This window comes from Callithrix jacchus, chromosome 4, assembly GCF_049354715.1.
Source record: "Callithrix jacchus isolate 240 chromosome 4, calJac240_pri, whole genome shotgun sequence".
Classification (NCBI taxonomy): domain Eukaryota; kingdom Metazoa; phylum Chordata; class Mammalia; order Primates; family Cebidae; genus Callithrix; species Callithrix jacchus.
Window position 1 is genome coordinate 28,786,785 of NC_133505.1, and position 23,731 is coordinate 28,810,515.

The window sequence follows — 23,731 nt, forward strand, 5'->3', positions numbered from 1 at the left end:
AATCCTACATAATGATAAGAAAATAGTAGAAAATTGCCGGCCCTATGGCTCACACCTGTAATCCCAGCTCCTAGGGAAGCAGAGGCAGGAGGATAGCTTGAGCCCAGGAGTTCAAGACCTGCTTGGGCAATATATCGAGAGCCCATTCTCCACAAAAAGAAAAAAAGCAAAAACAAAAAGACAAAAAAAAAAAATAGCAGAAAATTTAATTAAAAGTGAGTAAAGAACATAAATATGTACTTCATAAAAAACAGAGACCAAGTGACCAAATATGCATTTGAGAAAATCTTGGCTGGTCCAGTGATGCAGGTTTATGCCTGTAATCCCAGCAGATTGGGAGGCCAAGGCAGGAGGATCACTTGAACTCAGAAGTTGAAGACAAACCTAGGCAAGAAAGCAAGACCCCCATCTCTACAAAAAAATTTAATAAAATTAGCTTAGCATGATGGTGTGCACCTGTGGTCCTAGCTACTTGGAAGGCTGAAGTGGGAGGATCACTTGAGCCCAGAAATTCCGGGCTACAGTGAGCTATGTGCCATGACACTCCAGCCTGGGTGACAGAGTGAGACTCCATCTTGAAAAATAGCAGCAAAGAAGAAACTCTTCAACTCTAGTAATCAGAGAAATGCAATTTAAATTTAAAAATGATATATTATTGCACCCACTAGATTAGCAAAAACTAAATCTTCTTCAAGCTCTAGAGCAGCAGGAGAGTTTTAGAGGTGGGAGTGTAAATTGGTACATACATTTAAGTATATGTACTTCATGCCTGCACATTGGTCTTCATAGCAGCCCCAAATGGAAAACAGCCAAATGTCCATCAGTAAATAGACATAGATTTTATAATATTCATACAACAAAATACTACATAGTAGTGAAAACTACAGAGACATCTATACACACTATATACAACAATATGATGGATCAAAGACAGTTTTGATTGGAGGAAAAACTAAGAAAATAATTCAAACAGTGTGAATACATTCAAACAAATAAAAACTGGCAAAACAACGCTGTACGTTTAGAGTGCACATGTAAATGGTACAACTGCAAGGAAAATCAAGGAAATTATTTAAAAGTTTCAGATTAGTGGTTAGCTTGGGAAGGGCAAAAGGATGGGATTTTGGAATTTGGGGATTCTTGACCTGGTGGTGGCTTTATGAGTATTACTTTTATAACTATTTATTAAATAGTATTTATGGTTTTATGTACTTTCCATATATATATATCTTCCAATAAAAGATATATATATATCTTTTATTGTCATATCTTACATGTTATATATCATGTATACTTATATAACATTTGTATGTTATCAAAAATATGTGTTTTCATATATGCATATGTAATATATATTTAATATATAAGTCCTGATAAAAGAAAATATTTTAAGTTACTGTGACTTCATTTTGCAGCTGCCGAGGCCCTGGTGTACAGTAACAGTAAGTGATGTTACACTGTTGATGAAGGAAACTGAGCTACTCTGGAATATTTTTTCTCCTTAGAATCTTGGCTCTAAATTTTTCAGCCAATATTCTTTCATTTCTTATGGGATTTGGTAACATTAATAGCAATAATATTACCAGTGATAACCATAAAGGCTGTCATTTATTAAGTCTCTCTGATGCATGAACCATTTTTATCTCATGTTTTACCCCTCAACAACCCCATAGGTAAATGTTGTTATCCTCACTTAGCAGGAAACACTGAGGCTCAGGAAGATGCAGTTAGTAGAGTTTGAACTGAAACCTAGGCTGTCTCCAAGGCCCAGGACTATCCCACTAGGCTGGGAAATTTATTTTGACAATTTTTTTTAAATTAAGAAGAAAATATATGATTAGGAAAGCGCAAACCCATATTTGGTGCAGCAATCTTATCTATTTAGCTGTGGATCTCTGTATTATCATTCCTCTGCTATGTATTGATGCTCCATCATTTTTCAGTTAAAATTCGGATCCTATTGCATCTACTGTGTCCTGATTTGCCCTTTTTCCCCTAATGATAACATTGACACATGACTAATAGAAGCCTAGTATTTTTTTTTATGGTAGTACCCTATCTATTTTACCAACTCTTGCACTTAGGTTCTATTTCAGTGTTCTGTATATAACAAATGTTATGATGATATCTTCAGAGATAATATTTTGTGTTCAACTGTATTTCTTTGAGGTAAAATTCTTAGAAATGCAACTGCAGGGTCAAAGGGCATGGCCAAGTTCCCTTCCATAAAAATTAGAGCAATATGCATTTTAACCAGAAGTGTACAAGGCTGCCAATCTGCCTTCTCCCTCCCAGGCTTCATTCACACTGAAGATGTTTTCCATATTCTAACTGGGGCTTATAATGCCTTTTACCATTTTTACAAGCTGCCATGGTCCTTTTACACCCCAGAATCTTCAATATTTTTGGACATAGAGAATAAAAGCTAGCAACCTATTATGAGCCGTTACATAATAGCTCAATTTATTTTCTACCTAAAAATACAACTTTTAAATAAAAAAAAAAATACCTCTGAGAGTGTGTGTTTTCACCAAACTGCCCATCAGCCATTAATGCACGCTCTATGGCAGTGTTTTTCCATGTGGAAAATTTCTCCCCTCAGCCTTACCCTCTTCGGACAAGCAGGCCAACATTTGGTCAGAAGAGCATGACTTGGACTTTGCACTTCTGTAATTTCATGCCTTGTTACTATCATAAGCTTATTCTAGCTCTGAAATCCACTTCCAATTTAGAAGGTAGGAAAGCATTCCCAAGAATGTAAATATAAACATATTCTTCCTCCAGTTCCTAAAACTAGAAAGTGATGACTCATGCTGTAGCGTGGGATTTTTAAATATTGGAAATGAACATCCTTAGACTTTCCTCAATTGTTTAGAGTGGATAGTCACAACAGAAGCATGAATTTTACCTTGTAGCCAGCATTTTAATTTGTGTTTTCTCATGTTTAAAAGTTTTAGGCTCAAAGAATAGGAGGGGATTATGTATGTGGTATGGGGAAAGGGTGGAAAGAATCCTATGATGTTTGGTTGGAATTAGAAATATATTAATATGATTGTGAACTCATGTTTTTAAGCAATTATATTTCCTTGCTCTATCCTCTGAAGTGTCTAGGAGCAGTGACACCCCAGTAGTAAAAACGCTGCTGGTGCCCAGGGCTTGATTTCTAAATACCTCTAAATACTTAAGAGGAAGAAGGACTCCTTGAAGAAATGGCAGAATTCAGAAATAGGGTGAAAACAGTATAGAAACTAATGAAGTACTCAAAAAATAATAATGACATGTCAAAAGTACATAGGAGCTAGCTCAAAGGTACTTCCATTGGCCATTCTGGGACAATTAGAGCATCAAAATAAATAATGTAGGGCATGTATATCCATTTTTAAAAGGTCGTGAGGCTGGGCACGGTGGCTCACACCTATAATCCCAGCACTTTGGGAGGCTGAGGTGAGTGGATCACCTGAGGTCAGGAATTCACGACCAGCCTGGTCATCATGGTGAAAACCCATCTCTACTGATTTTTAAAAATAAATGGCAAAGATATAAATCTGAAAGGCCATGAGCTCATCCTGATACTAAAAAGATCAAGGTTCAGGATGGGGATGGAAAACTCTTCTTTATAAAAGAATACCAATTAGTAAGTATAGAAGAAGTGGTAGAATTAGAAAATCGTTTCACAGTCACTGTGGTGATTACTGATTCTCAAGAATGGATACTAAGAAACACTGGGTGATGCAGTGGTGGGGAACATGATACCTACAAATTCCCACAAGTTACTTGTCAATCACAAAAATAAAAGGGTTAATTTTACATTTGAGAATTCTGGTGGACACAACCTTAATCAGATCACCAAATTTGACATCACAAATAATAGCACAAGCTGACATCATATGCCACCTTTTGTGATGTTCTGAAGAAGATACAGTGTTATTTCTGTAGTTTCCATGCTCAGGTATAACCTGGCTCCAAGAACAAAGACACAATAGAAGTGTATTAATGTGAGTGTGAGCTCAGAAGTTTTTAAAACAAATTAGAATTGAGAGATGTTTTATGAATCAATTTGAAGACCAAAAATATCAATGTCATGAAGGATTTTAAAAAAGAGAGACTAGGAAGGCCGAGGCAGGAGGATCCCTTGAGCCAACGTTAAGGCTGCAGTGAGCTGTGTTCACGCCACTGCACTCCAGCACAGGTGACAGAGTGAGACCCTGTTTCAAATAAAATAAAATTAAAAAGACAGAATGACTATTTCCTAAATAGATAAAAGCCTAAAAAGACATGGTGATTAAATGCACTATATGATTTTTGAGTAGATTCTGTTATGTGAGAAAGTGTCTTTTTTCTCAAGAAACATATACCAATTTGTATAGGGGTAAAGTTTCATGAGATATACAACTTACTTGCAAAAGAGAGAGAACAAACAGGGAAAACACATTTGGTGAATATGGGTGAAGGATGTATAGGTAGTCATTGTACTGTGGTTGCAAATTCTATGTAGGTTTGAAATTTTTAAAAAAAGTGTGAGGAAGGAAAAGTATTGAACAAAAACAATATTAAAGTCATCTATGAATTTATTTATGAGTAGTTTTGCATAATGTACTTTGTTCCCATTGAAATATTACACGTGTTGTTCTCTAAACAATACCTCAACTTAATGATATTTATAAGAAAGTTTAAGGGATATAATTAAAGGAACAATTTATATAGCCACTATAGAGGTAATAAGTGAAACATTATTTAATATTTCTGAAAAATATTAATTTTTAAATGATCCAATACATATTTTTATCTAATTTTTAAAGCCTATTTTATTTTCATTTTTAAATTTCATAATACTTAGCTAATTGCTGCCATTTAGACATTTTAATGGTCTAATATCAAACTTTTCTGTAAATAAAACTGAATATTCTATAACATTATCTTTCTTGCTCAAAGTATCCTATCTCCAAGCAGAAAATAAGACATAGAAATGTTCAAATTACAATTAATTTTTCTATTAATTACAAAATCTTACATTATGTGATATTTATGCCGGGAGAAGAAAAGCACAGGAGAGTCTTGTCTCCTGCTCACCATTTCCGTTTCTTTGGCCCTACGTGACCTGGCAAGTGTGGAATATAATTTATGTTTCCCTGGAATCCAGACTTGGTCACTGGGGACAGATGGTCACAAAGTGTTCAGGTTTTTTCCTCTCCTTTTAACAACCTTACTTTTTATTAATTGTATTATTGGGTTTTCTCTTTTCTTAATGACTCTATTGATTCTCCCATCCGAAAGGCACAATTCTACGCTGTTTTAAGAAATGTAATGAGTTGTACAGTCATCAGTACAACACATCATCTGGTAAGATTCTGTTTACAGTTCACCCCATTCCTGCACCCAGCCCCAGGCAACCACCAGTCTGCTTTCTATGTCTATAGATTTGCCTTTTCTGGGCACTTTATTCAAATGGAATCATACAGTCTGTGGTCTATGTTTCAGGCTTTTTTTTTTTCAATTTGCACAATGTTTTGCTCATTCCCGTTGTAGTAGATACCAGTATTTCATTCCTATTGATTACTGAGTAGTATTCCATTTATATGGGTATACTACCTTAGCTTTCCCTAGTCCCCAAACCATCTGATGGGCATTTTGGTTGTTTTCAGTTTTCGGCTGTTGTGATTAATGCTGCTGTGAACATTCATGTTCCATGTTTTCTGTGTTCATATGTTTTCATTTCTCTTGGGTAGATACCTAGGAGAATTTCTAGGTCATATGGGAAATAACTTTTTAAGAAACTGTCAACCTCTTTTATAAAACACCTGTACCATTTTACATTCCCTTCAACATATTTGGTGAGGGTTGCATTTTTTCCACATCCTTGTCAACACTTGCTTTTCTCTCTCTTTTTTTTTTTTGGTAGAGATGGGGTCTCGCTATGTTGCCCAGGCTGATCTCAAACTCCTGGGCTCAAGTGATTCTCCCGCCTTGGCCTCCCAAAGCGCTAGGATTACAGGTGTGAGCCACCACATCCAGCTTCTCTCTCATTATTTTTTCATGACTATTACAGCACTCCTAGTGGGTGTGAAATGATGTTTCATTGTGGTTTTAATTTGCATCTCCCTGATGACTGGTTTTCAGCATTGTTTTCATGTGCTTATTAACCATTAAACTTCTTTGGTGATGTCTGTTGTAATCTTTTGTCCATTTAAAAAACTGAAATGTTTTGTCATCCTATTATTAAGTTGTAAGAGTTTATTATATGTGCTGGACACAGTGCTTTGTCAAATATGTGGCTTCACAGTATTTTCTACACATCTGTAGCTGCTCTTCTTATTTTCATAATAGTGTCATTTCATTTTCCTAATAGTGCCTTTTAAAAGTCAAATGTTTGAATTTTGAAGAACTGCAATTTATCAATCCTTGCTTTTAAGGGTTGTATTCAGCGGTGCTTTTGAAAGTGAGGAAGTTCTGTTGTAATGTGGATAACAGGGATGCTGTAGCTTCTTATTTGGGTTTTGGTATTTGTGTTGTTGCTCCACTTTTGTGTGTAAACATTCAAGAGGCCTTGTTCTGGAAACATTGAGAATGCTGTGTGGAAACAACTCTCAGTGCAGTCCAGGTGGGTTTCAGTGCCAGCCCGTAGACAAGAGCTGCGACGATGCTTCTTCCTGTGGCTCCTTTGACAGCCGTCTCCTACTCAGCTAATGGAAATGTCCCTTGAAAAGAATCAAGGGATTCTTTTCCATTGCTCTGTAGGGTGCTATTTTCCTGATGTTAGTTTTTTTTTTAAAGATGTATAACTCCAAAATATGGAAATACTGGAAAAGTAATACTGGGCCTGCTCATATTCCTCACTAATGAATTTTTCCAGTTGTAAGAGCATCTTTAAGCATACGGAATATTTTATGGGTACAGGCTTAGGGTCCTGAGGTGAGGCCAATAGAGCAGAATGAGTATGTGTATATAACCACTTTTTTTTGTGGTCAAGTGTTGTACCAGCAGTGAGCTTGTCCTCTCTACCATCAAAAGCTGGGAACAGTGTGATGTAGCAGAACCAGACAACTGTCACTAATTTTAGAGGACAAGTAGCATGGATTCTTTTAATTGACTTGTTTTTTAGGGCAAGTAGACACAATTAAAGATCATTCTGTCTAGTAATTAATCAAATATGTATTGAATGTATATTGTGCATGGAAATATCTATATGTGGATGACTTCCAAATTCTTATCTCCAGCCTACACCCCTCCCCTGAACTCAGATCTCTATCTCCACAGCCTATTCAACTTGAATGTTTAATGGGCTTACCAAAGACTGCATGCCTGACTTTTCCCCTCCAGAGTCGCCCTCCCACGGCCTTCTCCATCTCAGTTAATGTTCACTCTGTCTTTCAAGTGCTCAGGAGAAAATTTGCAAAGGTGTCTACCATCTTTGTTTCACATCTCTTACCCAATCTATCATAAATCCTGATTCTAAAGATAATTTGGAATCCTGCATGGGATTCCGGAACAGAAAAGGGGCATTTGAGGTGGGGGGGAACCAACAACAATAAAGTATTGAGTTTATGTAATAATAATGTTCACTATGTTTCATTAATTGTGACAAGTATACCAGACCAAGGTAAGATGTGAAAAACAGAGGGTTTGGGGTGCAGGGCAAGGGAAACTCTCTGAACTGCCTTTGCACCTTTTCTGTAGATGTAAAACTACCCTAAAAGGAAAAGTTTATTACAACAGAATAAGCAAAGGGGCAGATTCTCCTGGCCTCTGGCTCACTCAAGCCTGTGGTTGCTTTGCTGGAGCCAAGGAGATGGAAAGTCTGATTTTGTGTGGTGGTGGTCTGGGTGGAGGATGTGGTTGGATCAGCAGCAGCCCACACACATTTGGCTTCTGGCAAAGCATTTGTCACCTTATCAGTACTTTTACACAATTTAATTATACTAACAAAATTGGTGACCTCAAATCAGCTTAGTCTTTATATAATAATTTTGTCAGATAATTTATCTCTCACAAATTTATAGTTCCACCTCATTACTTTTCCTGAAGAACAAAGCTCTCTAATCTGAAAAATAACAAACGTTTTGTGTTTTTAAAAAGAGTTTGCTATAAGTCATTAGTACTACATAAAATGGAAAAATGTGTATTTTTATTTCACATGGAATGCATTAATCTGAATTAAAAATAAGGATTTTTTTTTTTTAAGAAGCAGAAGAGCCGAGGAGGCTGGTGTTATAATGGGGCATAGAGGGGCTGGCACAGGCTCCAAATAAGAGGTGACAATTGTCTGGGTCCTGAAAAATTGCAGAGCTGTCTAGAGTACGAAGTCCAGTCTCTGGGCAATCAAGTTTTTTACGCCACCTCAGTGAATCTAGGCATACACTTCTGTGAGAGTGGGGCAAGCAGGTTGAAACTCCCCTTTCTTGGTCTGTGCAAAAAACTACAGGGGAAGTCCCAGTGTTGTTTAAGGAGAATTTATGAAAAATTCATTCCTGTTTCCTGGGTGCCTGTGCCTTTTAACCTTTCCCTAGAGCTTTAAATGATTGGAGACATTGCAAACATCTTTAAGAACTGAGAAAATTAAAACAAACTTGCTAACTGCTTTCAGAAGATCTTCCGTATTGCAGTTGGATATGCTCACAGCATAAGATGGGCAAACAGAGGTGGCTGTGGAGTTTCCACGCCTGGAATTTTCCCGGCTGGGGGAAATTTAACGAGCACTTAAATAATCCTGAGTCTGAAAGGGGCAGAGGGGCCAGGCAGATGATGGCCGAGGACAAATCTAGCTTTGTAAATCCGAGAGTGTTGCCACACTGATACGAGGGAAAGGTCAAGGTGATATTTCATCCAGTGCTCCCAGTTCGTCCTCTCCTTACCTGACCTCTGAAATGGAGCCATCAGCCTTGAAAAGCCTGGTGTCTAAAATTAATATTCTTCCCCATCTGACTAAGAAGGCAACAGCTGAGCAACATGAGATCAAGGGCCATATTAATTTAAACAGGGGCTCAAAGTGGCATTTGAGAGAGAAGATACTTCCTCTCGTAGTGAACACTTGTCTTTTCAGAAGATTTATACGACTGAGAGTCAAAACTTTTATCAGAGACTTCCATAGTCAGTTTGAATTCCGTGAAATTTCTCTTTACCTTCTGGAATGTATGCTCTACACTTGGAGTGGCTCAAGCTCTTCGATGTTCTATCAATGGTAATTATTTTTGTTTATAGCTATAACCTCCCTAATCTCCTTCCCTTTTTTCTAAGTTGTCTTCAATAACAAATTGTAACAAAATTTAGGTAGAGCTTAATGTTTAATATTTCTTTGCAAAGTTATTGTGTCTTAAACCTAAGCTTTTGTTTTAATATGTTAATTTTGTGTGGCTTCCTGACCCAACTCGAGTTTCATCTGTAATTAGCCATAGCATTTTAGTCATCGTTTGCTTTAGAAATATTCATGCATTTGTTTCCTTCTTTTAATAATTTTTTTCAGGGCAATTTGAAAGAATGCTAGGAATGGTCTGTAATGTATCTGTAGAGCTCTGGTTGATAGTATTAATATTTGCATTTTAATTTGTTTGATTGTAAGCTTTGAATGTGTGTAAGCTTTGTTTGAATATGGATAAGTGTAACTTTTTAGAACAGTGAATTTTAAATACTTTGGAACTCAAGAGTATCATTTTACTATAGGAGTTGAGAAAACAAAATATTAAGTTTTGTGGTGAGAATTACAATACGGTTTTTAAGGTGAGAAAATGCTCGTAGAGGCGCTTTTCAAAAAAATCTCCACCAGGGGGCCTCAGTAATCAGCCATGCGGAACCAGCACAAATCAAAATCTTTCCTCTCTCCCTCTCTCTGACTCTCTATGCTCTCAAGTGATGTGTACATATAGACATACGTATATGCTCCAGTATCAAGGCATATTATGTGTTTTGCATTACTTCATTTGTGAGGAAAGTATTTTAAGGAAAGTGAAAGGACTCTGAACTCAGTACATAGCTGTTAATGCAGATGCAAAGAAAGGTATCTGGGTATGCTGCCCACGTGAGAGGACTGTAAGGAAACACGTTTCTGTCACAAACACCGCACATGTTAAGACGTAGGTAGAGAAGAGTTCTGGAAAAGGACTTATTTGGGGGAGATCCCCCTGAAGAGGGAGGCCAGGGGAAGCAGGAGAGACCCCTTCTGTGATAAGCCCTTCCTACGGGGCTGCAAAACCTGCGGTTCCAATTAAACCCAAAGATGCTTTGTGCTTTACATTTAAACTGGCCACTTGGTCCACAGCTTATTTTATGCAATGAGGAGCAGTTTCGTCACTCAGTGAAACTCAACATTGCTTCTTACTGTTTGCTTTTGTAGTTTTAAAGTAAAAAAAAAATTTCCTTTAAAGTTCCAATGTTGGAAACTTGATATGAATATTAGCATTTCTTTTCCTAATTTTGGATCCACTCTCCAGTTTAAACAGGAGAGACTTCCAAATTCTCACTGTTCGTTTTCCCAAGAAGTCAAATATGTGAATAAGTGAGAGAACTTTCCGTGTTTCCCTTCTCTGCAGTAAAGAAAAAGAAGCACTGAAGAGTCACAATTGTGTCTTAATTTATAAATCGGAGACAGAGGGAGACGAAAACCGCACTCCAGACAGAAGCTTAATCGGACTCACCACTAAGATGTTAAAAGTGAAGAGGCTGGAAGAATTCAACACGTGTTACAACAGCAACCAGCTGGAGAAAATGGCCTTTTTTCAGTGCAGGGAAGAGGTGGAGAAAGTGAAGTGTTTTCTGGGAGAAAATTCTGGGGACCAGGATTCAAGATCTGAACAGAATGAGGTAATCATGTGCTTGTTCATTCTACCTTACCTTTTCTTATGTTGTGGAGCGGTTCATCAACCCTTTCCAAATTGAGTAGAATTAAGGAAAGTCTATGAATAGACACCATTCAATTTTGCTTCACTGAGAATTGTGTATATCAACTATGCAATTGCATCTGGTAAATAATTAGGCCTTTGAAACTGCATTTCTGCCTGCAATCTACTTTACATTATGGTTAGTGGCTTCAGACTTATACAGCCAGCTTGCTTGTGGAAATGAAGAAGAGTCCTTTAAAATGCTGGATCTGGGCTTGAAATTCTGAAAAGTGCTGTGAGAGGCACAACTGTTCTGCAAAAGAAGTTTCTCATTTCCTCCAGACCTTGAGTTCCTCACGAGGTAGATGGCAGAGCTGTTGATAGTGAAGTTCAGAGACGGGACAAGAAAGTCGTGCCACAGATGGCACGACTGTGGGGCTGTGTCCTCCTCTGTGCAGAACGAGAGGTCTGAACTCAATGCAGCTGCTTGTTCTTGGGCAAAATATTAATTTAACCGAGGGCTTGCCACATCTGAACTAGTGAGATAACAGCAGTTGTGAAAATTAAGTGTGACCACATCTGTAAAGCACTCAGCCTAGTATCTGTCACTAGAGTAAGCATTTCATATGTGGTAGCAGCAGCATCGATTCCCTCCCCTGCCTTGGCCCAGTCAGTTCCGGCCCATCATCCATTGGCTCCTTGCCCGGTGGGAGCATCAAGCATTTTGCCCATGCTTCATTCCAGCACATGCAGTGGTTTTGAACATGTGAGTCACCTTTCTCTAAACAAGGCTCCTCCAGGTTGGGACCTTGCGTTACATGTTTTCTTAGTTACTTTCCTGGTAATGGGAACGAATAGGCACGAAAAGTGTTTTTGGAACAAACAGATCTATTTAAATGAATTCTGGTTGAGGGCTGGGAACCATTATTTTTGATAATCAGAGCCAGTGATTCTTATCAGGGAGGTTTAGAAAACATCCTTCTTTGCCCAGCTACTTTCTAAAAAATACTATTCAGGTAGGAAGGGCGTTTCTAACAATGCGACAGACAATGAGATAGAAATATTGTATAAGAAAGGTCTAGGAGGCTTTTTATTATAAGTGAATAAGAAATGACAAAATTTGCTGGAGAGAATAAATGAATCAGATTGAAACAGATTTTTTTGAGACCTCTGCTTTCCCCATGAGTTCAATATAGACCAAGAAGAAATATCCACAGGCAAAATTAAGTGGGACATGACTTTCTCATTAGGGTCCTTAGTGATACAAACAAACAGGATACTTTTTTCTGTTTATTAATTTTGGCAGGACAGAGAAGACAAAATATTCTTCTTGGATAACTTTGAAATCATCAACTAACTGTAATAGTTCACATGAATTTTATTATCTTTCAAGTACTGTTTTTCTCCAAATTTTGTGTCCAAATTTTGTGACACAATTTTTAGAAATGGGAAACACTTTCAAGAGTGGGTGCATAGGCTGGGTGCATGGCTCATATTTGTAATCCCAGCACCTTGGGAGGCTGAGGCAGGAGAATCACTGGAGGCCAAGAGTTTGAGACCAGTCCAGGCGACATAGTGAGATCTCTATTTCTACAAAAATAAAAAATACAAATAAAATAGCCAGGCATAGTGGCACGCATCTGTAGTCCCAGCTACTTGGGAGGGTGAGGCAGGAGGATTGCTTGAGTCCAGGAGTTCAAGGCTGCGGTGAGCTATGATCACAGCACTGCACCCCAGCGTGGACAACAGAGCAAGACCCTGTTTCTGAAGATAAAAGAAAGAATGAGATAGTGCTAAGTTGGAATATAAATATATGTAGGGATATTACTTTGGTGATAGCCAGCTGCATCCAGAAGTTGATGATTTGGAAGTTAAATATTTTTAGGATGTTTTTGAGGGAAAAACTGAGACTGTTATCTAACCCCTAGAAACCATCAGAGAATGTCCTTTGTAGTAAGTCTCATATCCCTTCTGTAACTTGGGCCTCCTGGCTTGGGTCCTGCAGTTGACAGCTTGTGGAAGGTGGGAAGGAGTCACTAGGAGCTCCATGTGTCCCATTCAGTTTCTTACTTGCAAATGGTGAAGGGCCTGGAGACGTCTGCAATAAATTTCCCTGTCTCTCTCCATCCATGTGGAGAATGGATGGACGCACGTGTCAGAGGCACAGGGTTCTCCTTTCCATTGCCTGGAGCCCCAGCCTGCCCAGTTGGTGGGTGCCAGGGCAGCCAGCAGGCTTGGCAGTGAGTGGGTGGAGAAGGACATTCCAGCAGCTCAGATGTCTTCAGGTATGCAGACTGAGCGAGATTAACACGTCTTCATCTTCTGCTGGAGTAGCAATAAATCTTTAAAATGCCACTCTTTTCTCTCCAGGGACTATAAAAAAATGCTTGTCAATTTTCTCCACCTATTCCCTTTCTCTCTCATCCCTCTTCTCTTTGAGAAGATTAGCATGGCTAATCATAGTAGAAACATGTGCTCTGGTGCACTGGATAGAATTGACTCTGAATTTCAGACTTTGGTGACATGGTGACATGAAAGCTTTGTTCTAGAAGCTCACAGTGCAGTTTCTTTAGTGTCTGGAATCACTCTCCGCTCCCAATAGGGGAAGAATTTTACATAAACAACTTATATTTGTTAAAATAGTTTGATAAAACTCTGATTCTGGCCGGGCGCGGTGGCTCCCAGCACTTTGGGAGGCCGAGGTGGGTGGATCACGAGATCAAGAGATCGAGACCATCCTGATCAACATGGTGAAACCCTGTCTCTACTAAAACTACAAAAAATGAGCTGGGCATGGTGACGCTTGCCTGTAATCCCAGCTACTTAGGAGGCTGAGGCAGGAGAATTGCCTAAACCCAGGAGGCGGAGGTTGCGGTGAGCCAAGATCGCACCATCGAACTCCAGCCTGGGTAACGAGCAAAACTCCATCTCAAAAAAAAAAAAAAAAAAACCTCTGATTTTTTGTGTTTTCCTGCTCTTAATCAGATTTTTCTATTTTTTTATTTCCTCCACTGAATTACTTTTTAACGATCTTCTTTCTTTTCCTCTATGTTTTGTTGAGTTTATGAAACACTTCATAGTGTATTTTTCTTTTTTTTACTTAAGTTCTTTTCTTTTTCTTGTTCTTTTAATTTTTCTTTTTTTTTTATTTTTTGAGACAGGGTCTCACTCTGTCACCCAGGCTGGCGTGCAGTGGGGTGCTCTTGGCTCACTGCAGCCTTGACCTCCCTGGCTCAAGTGATCCTCCTGCCTCAGTCTCCGGAGTAGCTGAGACTAGGCAGCCACCACCACCCAAGGCTACTTTTGTATTTTTTTGCAGAGACAGGGTCTCCTTATGCTGCTCAGGCTGGTCTTGAACTCCTGGGCTGAAGTGATCCCCCTGCCTTGGCTTCCCAGAGTGCTGGAATTATAGGCATGAGCTATATGTGTGGCCTGTTTTTCCTACTTTTCTTTTTCTTCTGTTTTCTAGTGACTTTTCTCATTCTATTATTTCCAAAGGCTGTTCAAAGTCACCCAAGTTCTACGTATTGTGTGAAATTCTAAGTTTTCAGCGGATAACCATCTGTCATAATAAACTAGATCTAAATATATGTACATGGTGTGGTGTTGAAATCAAGTAAAGTTTACAAAACCAAATTGGTCTGACTCATATGAGTGATGAGCTCAATGGCTGCTGTGTCTGTACCATTATGTTATAAATGATGAACAGATCTCATCACTGTAATTAGTATTGTTTTTGTACAATCAAATCTAGAGTTTTTTCTTTTGTCAGTTTTCTGTTATCTATATGGTAAGTAGCCGTCCTTTGTATTTCCCTCAGATTTACTTAAATGCTTAATAGGATCTCTCTCACATATACCCCGCACCCCTCTTCTTGCTTAATGAAACAAAAATGTGCCTGGTAATATTCTCAGCCGACCATTCGGCTCTGTGTGCTTCTCACTGCTTTCCTCCGTGTACCGCCCCATCCCTGCTTATGAGGCCTGGGGTTGTCTGTGCTCACCTCCTCATCCCTTGGCTTTGCCCACCTTCCTGTTCATCCCTAGTTACTCATCCTCCATCCAAAAGGCATGGCCCCAAGTTCAAAAGTATGACACAGGTTGTGAATGCTCACTCTACACAAATATGTCAGCGTGGCCCACCATTCCACATCTGCGGCTAGAGGACCCCTAAGTAAATCGTTTCTGAATTTATCCTAACCCTTGTTGATTTGTATCTAGAAGCCTTCCTTCATAGGGAATAATTCCTTCTTAAAACCTGGCTTAAGTTCTTCCATATCCTAACCAGGGGTATCCCAAAACTGTGGGGGTAGAATCAAGAATATCCCCAGCAGACTCAGGACTCACAGCCCCTGGAGTGTTTAAATGGCCAGGACAAATGCTCCCAAGACCAAGCAAAGCAAAATATTTATTAACAGGATGTGCAGAGGGACAGAGTGGGTTGGAGCAAAGTGTGGATCTCCCTTTTTTCATTGCAGTTGGTGGATTTAACACCAGGTGGAATTTCCTGACCAACTGCTGTGAAATTGTACCATCAGCACCATCCATAGTGACTGTAACTTAGATCTCAAAATAACAAGGCTGAGGGCGGAGGTTTTGTGATTTTTAAAGTTGTGTTTCCCTACCCCCATCCCTGTGCTCCTCACCCTGTAAGGCCAGGAGAAATCTCCCTGGCAGTGGCCCAGCCTTGGCAGCCAGCAGATGCCAGATACAGTCGTGCTAATTGTCCTTGAACTGGGAACGAATGCGCATTCATGGTGTAAATTGTTGCCAGCAGTTCTCCCAATGCCCCTACACCTGTTTCAGATCTGTCACACAAGGCCGTCGTATTTTTCCTTTTAAAGAGGCAGATAATTTGCTGATCACGTCACTGGAGACATCATTGCATTGGCAGGACTCTGCAAGAACCTCTGTAATTTGGTGACACCCACTCCTCAGGGCAGAGCAAAGGGTGACACTGCTTGGGAAGTGCTGGTGCTAGATCAGGGCAGGGAAGGAGCATATAAGCCAAGCGACATCCACAGCTGCTCCCAGAGAATGGACTTCACACTCAGAAGAAAAGACATCTGGGTTGTAGGCAGCGTGTGCCTTCTCTCGTCTTCAGTTCTCTGGCGTTTGATCCGGTTCATGATGACCCGGGGAGGCCACTGCCAGGCTCCTGCTCTTGAGGACGTGCAGGTAATAAAATCACTTTTATCTGACAGATTCATTTTGTTTGAATACTTCCAACCTGGGAGTGGTGCTTGCCAAAGAAAATGGAATGCATGCCCTGGCTGAATCTTTGCCCAGGACACTGGCCTTAGGAGCAGTTGGGGTAATAATAGTGGCATGTGGCACATTTCAACCTTTCAAACACTTGCACCAACTTTTGGGGAACCTCATGGGCAGGGATTCCCTGTGCGTATTAAAGTTGGTGACCTGTTTTTGTTTGTGAGGACTTCAAATAATGTCCGTATCTCTTCATTCTCCTATTTCTTATATGAGTTATGAAAAGAAAAGAAAACCTAAGCAAAAGTTCTTTTACTACGAAATAGATTGCAGACACAGCACGTGCAGCCATCATCCCTTCTGAGCACAGCCTTCTCTGCTTCCTTTGTTGAACTGATGCCTGATAATGTGCTTCATGGGACACCATAGCTATTCCAGGAATGGAATTCAGTCAGGAGCATAGTAGAATTCTGGAAGAAAAGAAATAATTCCTATTCTAAGGATTTTAGCCCTTTTCAAGAGAGGGTATTCATATCTGGGAAGATAGCTCTTTCCTCATATTTAGCTACCTTATAATTAGCATATGATAAATTATTTTTAAAACAATATGCAACAGTTTAGAAAGCACTACAGAAAACAGTCTGAATCATTGTTCCTGTCTGAAGGTGGGTTTGTGGCAATGTTTCTCAGTCTTTTTTTTCCGTTATTATGTACCCTCTCCTAGATTTTTTAGGGTTTTTTCCCCCAGTCAACTCTTCCCGTTAAATTTTAATACCACATATATACTGCATACCTATTGATGCATTGTTTGTATATCTGTGCTTTATACATAAAAGGAGTAAGATTTTTTTTTACATGCCTCCAAAAGAACCAATTTTCATTTCTTTGGGGTGCTATTGTCCCCACTGACAATACATGCAGTTAAAACAGCTTCTCTAGGGGAGTTAGACAATCTATCCCTAAACCTGTGTACAAATCCCTCATTTATATCTTATTCAACAAGAAGCCACCAACCCAGCATCTTGTTGGCATTCAGAAGTCAGAGAACTCTAGGAGTTCCTCCATACCCTGAGCCTTTCCAGGGGACCCTTCCACAGCAAATATTTCTGGAGCATCAAGTTCATATTAAGAGGAATTGAATGGGCAAGCCAATCTTGGAATTGTTTGTCAATCATCTGATCTATCTTAGTTGAGGACAAAGTGAAAGAGATGGAAGAAAGATAGGGAGAGTTTTTTTGTTTTTAAAGTAAGAAATCATAAAATATTATAATTCTCTTTAGGTCTGACCTAACATCATGGGTAAGTTTGTATTTTTAGGCAGTCACTGTTACCCGTGTGTGAATATTTTTTGCTGTTTATCATATCTCCTATGGGAGATCCTAGGAGGGATATCTTTCTCCTTGAGAGATACCAGGAGGACTACATTTCTCCTATGGGAAATACTGTGAGGGCTTTCATCTTCCACGTGGAAAAGAATGTTATGAGAATGTAGCCCTTGTAGCATTTCCCAGTGAAAAGGTCAACAAGATATATGAGTTCATTAGGAGTATTGTGGATGTATATTTCAGACTGTTTTTGCAACTTTTTAGCCATAAAGAAAATCTCTCTTATATTAGTATATACAACATGTTCTCATAGCTTTTCTTATTATTAATGAATATTTAGAAATGTGAGCAACACAGGGAGGAAGGCAGCAAAACACACTGCCATGTGTGTACCTATGCAACTATCTTGCAAGTTCTGCACGTGTACCCCAAAACCTAAAATGCAATAAAAAAAGAAGGAAAAAAAAAGAAAAAGAAAAAGAAAGAAAGAAAACAAGAAGAAAAAGAAAAAGAAAAAAAAAAAGAAATGTGAGCAACCTATTGTCTTTGAAATATCTATAAGCACAGCAGTTTTGAGAACTGTCTTTTGTAGAGGTGTCAGTGAATCCTGTTTATTTTTATTTATTTATTTATTTTTACTGCTTCATTTTATTTTATTTTTATTGCATTTTAGGTTTTGGGGTACATGTGAAGAACATGCAGGATTGTTGCATAGGTACACACATGGCAGTGTGATTTGCTGCCTTCCTCCCCTTCACCTATATCTGGCATTTCTCCCCATGCTATCTCTCCCCAACTCCTTACCTGCTGCTGTCCCTCCCCTGTTTCCCCCCAACAAACCCCAGTTTGTGATGCTCCCCTCCCTGTGTCCGTGTGTTGTCATTGTTCAACACCCACATATAAGTGAGAACATGCGGTGTTTGATTTTCTGTCTTGTGTCAGTTTGCTGAGAATGATGGTTTCCAGGTTCATCCATGTCCCTACAAAGGACACAAACTCATTGTTTTTTATGGCTGCATAGTGTTCCATGGTGTATATGTGCCACATTTTCCCTGACCAGTCTATCATCGATGGGCATTTGGGTTGGTTCCAGGTCTTTGCTATGGTAAACAGTGCTGCAATGAACATTCGTGTTCATGTGTCCTTATAGTAAAAAGATTTATAATCCTTTGGGTATATACCCAGTAATGGGATTGCTGGGTCAAATGGAATTTCTATTTCTAGGTCCTTGAGGACTTTCCACACTGTCTTCCACAATGGTTGAACTAATTTACACTCCCACCAACGGTGTAAAAGTGTTCCTATTTCTCCACAATCTCTCCAGCATCTCTTGTCTCCAGATTTTTAAATGATCGCCATTCTAACTGGCATGAGATGGTATCTCAATGTAGTTTTGATTTGCATTTCTCTAAGGAACAGTGATGATGAGCATTTTTTTCGTATGTTTGTTGGCCTCATGTATGTCTTCTTTTGTAAAGTGTCTGTTCATATCCTTTGCCCACTTTTGAATGGGCTTGTTTGTTTTTTTCTTGTAAATCTGTTTTAGTTCTTTGTAGCTTCTGGATATCAGCCCTCTGTCACATGGGTAGATTGCAAAATTTTTTCCCATTCTGTCGGTTGCCCATTCACTCTAATGATTGTTTCTTTTTCTGTGCAGAAGCTCTGGAGTTTAATTAGGTCTGATTTGTCTATTTTGGCCTTTGTTGCCAATGCTTTTGGTGTTTTAGTCATGAAGTCCTTGCCTATGCCTATGTCCTGAATGGTTTTGCCTAGATTTTCTTCTAGGGTTTTTATGGTGTTAGATTTTATGTTTAAGTCTTTAATCCATCTGGAGTTAATTTTAGTGTAAGGTGTCAGGAAGGGGTCCAGTTTCTGTTTTCTGCACATGACTAGCCAGTTTTCCCAACACCATGTATTAAACAGGGAATCCTTTCCCCTTTGCTTCTTTTTGTCAGGTTTGTCAAAGATCAGATGGTTGTAGATGTGTGGTGTTGCCTCTGAGGCCTCTGTTCTGTTCCATTGGTCTATATCTCTATTTTGGTACCACTACCATGCTGTTTTGATTACTGTTGTCTTGTAGTATAGTTTGAAGTCCAGTAGTGTGATGCCTCCAGCTTTGTTCTTTTTGCTTAGAATTGACTTGGTTATGCAGGCTCTCTTTTGGTTCCATATGAAGTTTAAGGTGTTTTTTTTCCAGTTCTGTGAAGAAGGTCATTGGTAGCTTGATGGGGATAGCATTGAATCTGTAAATTGCTGTGGGCAGTATGGCCATTTTCACAATACTGATTCTTCCTAACCATGAGCACGGAATGCTTCTCCATCTGTTTGTGTCCTCTCTCATTTCTTTGAGCAGTGGTTTGTAGTTTTTATTGAGGAGGTTCTTTACATTCCTTGTTAGTTGTATTCCTAGGTATTTTATTCTCTTTGTAGCAATTTTGAATGGGAGTTCATTCTTGATTGGGCTCTCTTTAAGTCTGTTATTAGTGTATAGGAATGCTTGTGATTTTTGGACATTGATTTTATATCCTGAGACTTTGCTGAAGTTGCTTACCAGTTTCAGGAGTTTTTGGGCTGAGATGATGGGGTCTTCTAGATATGCTATCATGTCGTCTGCAAATAGAGACAATTTGGCTTCCTCCTTTCCTATTTGAATACCCTTTATTTATTTTTCTTGCCTGATTGGTCTGGCTAGAACTTCCAGTACTATATTGAATAGGAGTGGTGAGAGAGGGCATCCTTGTCTAGTGCCAGATTTCAAAGGGAATGCTTCCAATTTTTGCCCATTCAGTATGGTATTGGCTGTTGGTTTGTCGTAAATAGCTTTTATTATTTTGAGATATGTTCCATCAATACCTAGTTTATTGAGGGTTTTTTTTTTTTAGATGGAGTTTTGCTGTTGTTTCCCAGACTGGAGTGCAATGGCACGATCTCGGCTCACCACAACCTCTGCCTCCTGGGTTCAAGCAATTCTCCTGCCTCAGCCTCCCGAGTAACTGGGACTACAGGCTCACACCACCATGCCCAGCTAATTTTTGTATTTTTAGTAGAGACGGAGTTTCACCTTGTTAACCAGGATGGTCTCTATCTCTTGACCTCATGATCCACCCACCTCGGCCTCCCAAAGTGCTGGGATTATAGGCTTGAGCCACCGCGCCCGGCCTTATTGAGGGTTTTTAGCATAAAGGGCTGTTGAATTTTGTCAAAGGCTTTCTTTTTTTTTTTTTTATTTTATTATTTATTTATGAAATGGGTCTCACGATGTTGCCCACACTACAGTACAGTGGCAAGATCTCAGCTCACTATATATCCACCTCCCATTTTTCAGCTATTTTCCTACCTCAGCCTCCTGAGTAGCTAGGATTACAGGCGCCTGCCACTGTGTCTGGCTAATTTTTGTATTTTTTTTTAATTGCATTTTAGGTTTTGGGGTACATGTGCAGAACATGCAAGATAGTTGCATAGGTACACACGTGGCAGTGTGATTTGCTGCCTTCCTCCCCTTCACCCTCATCTGGGATTTCTCCCCATGCTATCCCTCCCCAGCTCCCCCCACCGGCTGTATCTCCCCTATTCCCCCCAATAGACCCCAGTGTGTAGTGCTCCCCTCCCTGTGTCCATGTGTTCTCATTGTTCATCACCCGCCTATGAGTGATACATGCGGTATTTTATTTTCTGTTCTTGTGTCAGTTTGCTGAGAATGATGTTCTCCAGATTCATCCATGTCCCTACAAAGGACAGGAACTCATTGTTTTTGATTGCTGCGTAATATTCCATGGTGTATATGTGCCACATTTTCCCAGTCCAGTCTATCATCAATGGGCATTTGGGTTGGTTCCAGGTCTTTGCTATTGTAAACAGTGCTGCAATCAACATTCACGTGCATGTGTCCTTATAGTAGAACTATTTATAGTCCTTTGGATATATACGCAGTAATGGGATTGCTGGGTCAAATGGAATTTCTATTTCTAGGTCCTTGAGGAATCGCCACACTGTCTTTGACAATGATTGAACTAATTTACACTCCCACCAGCAGTGTAAAGGTGTTCCTATTTTTTCACATCCTCTCCAGCATCTGTTGTCTCCAGATTTTTTAATGATCGCTGTTCTAACTGGCGTGAGATGTATCTCAATGTAGTTTTGATTTGCATTTCTCTAATGACCAGTGATGATGAGCATTTTTTCATATGTTTGTTGGCCTCATGTATGTCTTCTTTTGTAAAGTGTCTGTTCATATTCTTTGCCCATTTTGGAATGGGCTTGTTTGTTTTCTTCTTGTAAATCTGTTTGAGTTCTTTGTAAATTCTGGATATCAGCCCTTTGTCAGATGGGTAAACTGCAAAATTTTTTTCCCATTCTGTTGGTTGCCGATTCACTCTAGTGACTGTTTCTTTTGCCATGCAGAAGCTGTGGAGTTTGATTAGGTCCCATTTGTCTATTTTGGCTTTTGCTGCCAATGCTTTTGGTGTTTTGGTCATGAAGTCCTTGCCTACTCCTATGTCCTGAATGGTTTTGCCTAGATTTTCTTCTAGGGTTTTTATGGTGCCAGGTCTTATGTTTAAGTCTTTAATCCATCTGGAGTTAATTTTAGCATAAGGTGTCAAGAAGGGGTCCAGTTTCTGCTTTCTGCACATGGCTAGCCAGTTTTCCCAGCACCATTTATTAAACAGGGAATCCTTTCCCCATTGCTTGTTTTTGTCAGGTTTATCAAAGATTGTATGATTGTAGATATGTTGTGTTGCCTCCGATACCTCTGTTCTGTACCATTGGTCTATAGCTCTGTTTTGGTACCAGTACCATGCGGTTTTGTTTACTGTAGACTTGTAGTATAGTTTGAAGTCCGGTAGTGTGATGCCTCCAGCTGTGTTCTTTTTGCTTAGAATTGAATTGGCTATGTGGGCTCTCTTTTGGTTCCATATGAAGTTCAAGGTGGTTTTTTCCAGTTCTGTGAAGAAAGTCAATGGTAGCTTGATGGGGATAGCATTGAGTCTGTAAATTACTTTGGGCAGTATGGCCATTTTCACGATATTGATTCTTCCTAACCATGAACATGGAATGTTTCTCCATCTGTTTGTGTCCTCTCTTATTTCGTTGAGCAGTGGTTTGTAGTTTTTCTTGAGGAGGTCCTTTACATTCCTTGTTAGTTGTAGTCCTAGGTATTTTATTCTCTTTGTAGCAATTGTGAATGGCAGTTCGTTCTTGATTTGGCTCTCTTCTAGTCTATTATTGGTGTATAGGAATGCTTGTGATTTTTTGCACATTAATTTTATATCCTGAGACTTTGCTGAAGTTGCTTATCAGTTTCAGGAGTTTTTGGGCTGAGACAATGGGGTCTTCTAGATATACTATCATGTCATCTGCAAATAGAGACAATTTGGCTTCCTCCTTTCCTATTTGAATACAGTTTATTTCTTTTTCCTGCCTGATTGGTCTGGCTAGAACTTCCAGTACTATATTGAATAGGAGTGGTGAGGAGAGAGGGCATCCTTGTCTAGTGCCAGATTTCAAAGGGAATGCTTCCAATTTTTGCCCATTCAGTATGATATTGGCTGTTGGTTTGTCGTAAATAGCTTTTATTATTTTGAGATACGTTCCATCAATACCGAGTTTATTGAGGGGTTTTAGCATAAAGGGCTGTTGAATTTTGTCAAAAGCCTTCTCTGCATCAATTGAGATAATCATGTGGTTTTTGTTTTTGGTTTTGTTTATGTGGTGAATTACGTTTATAGACTTGCGTATGTTGAACCAGCCTTGCATCCCTGGGATGAATCCTATTTGATCATGGTGGATAAGCTTTTTGACGTGCTGTTGCAATCAGTTTGTTTGCCAGTATTTTATTGAATGAAGATTTTTGCGTCTATGTTCATCCTGGATATTGGCTTGAAATTTTCTTTTCTTGCTGAGTCTCTGCCGTGTTTTGGTATCAGGATGATGTTGGTCTCCTAAAATGATTTGGGAAGGATTCCCTCTTTTTGGATTATTTGGAATAGTTTCAGAAGGAATGGTACCAGCTCCTCTTTGTGTGTCTGGTAGAATTTGGCTGTGAACCCATCTGGACCTGAGCTTTTTTTGTGTGGTAGGCTCTTAATTGCTGCCTCAACTTTAGACCTTGTTATTGGTCTATTCATAGATTTGGCTTCCTCCTGGTTTAAGCTTGGGAGGACACAAGTGTCCAGGAATTTATCCATTTCTTCCAGGTTAACTAGTTTATGTGCATAGAGTTGTTTGTAATATTCTCTGATGATGGTTTGAATTTCTTTGGAATCTGTGGTGATTTCCCCTTTATGGTTTTCTATTGCATCTATTTGGTTATTCTCTCTTTTCTTTTTTATCAGTCTGGCTAGTGGTCTATTTTGTTGATCTTTTCAAAAAACCAGCTCTTGGATTTATTGAT

General features: G+C 39.3%; 1 protein-coding gene across 5 annotated transcripts in view; it reads left to right on the forward strand.

Annotated features, from left to right (window-relative positions):
* MYLK4 (myosin light chain kinase family member 4) overlaps window positions 1-23,731 on the forward strand; it is a 106,547-nt gene that overhangs the window by 4,526 nt on the left and 78,290 nt on the right. For 2 of the 5 annotated variants that reach the window (XM_035295144.3, XM_035295145.3), the window contains exons 1-2: window positions 8,993-9,175; window positions 10,521-10,791. In XM_035295144.3, coding sequence (XP_035151035.3) covers window positions 9,129-9,175; window positions 10,521-10,791 — 318 coding nt within the window. In that variant the 5' untranslated portion in view covers window positions 8,993-9,128. Of the gene's footprint in view, window positions 1-8,992; window positions 9,176-10,520; window positions 10,792-15,839; window positions 15,986-23,731 lie in introns of those variants that run through there. The other 3 variants (XM_035295147.3, XM_078370580.1, XM_035295146.3) reach the window with 2 other exon arrangements.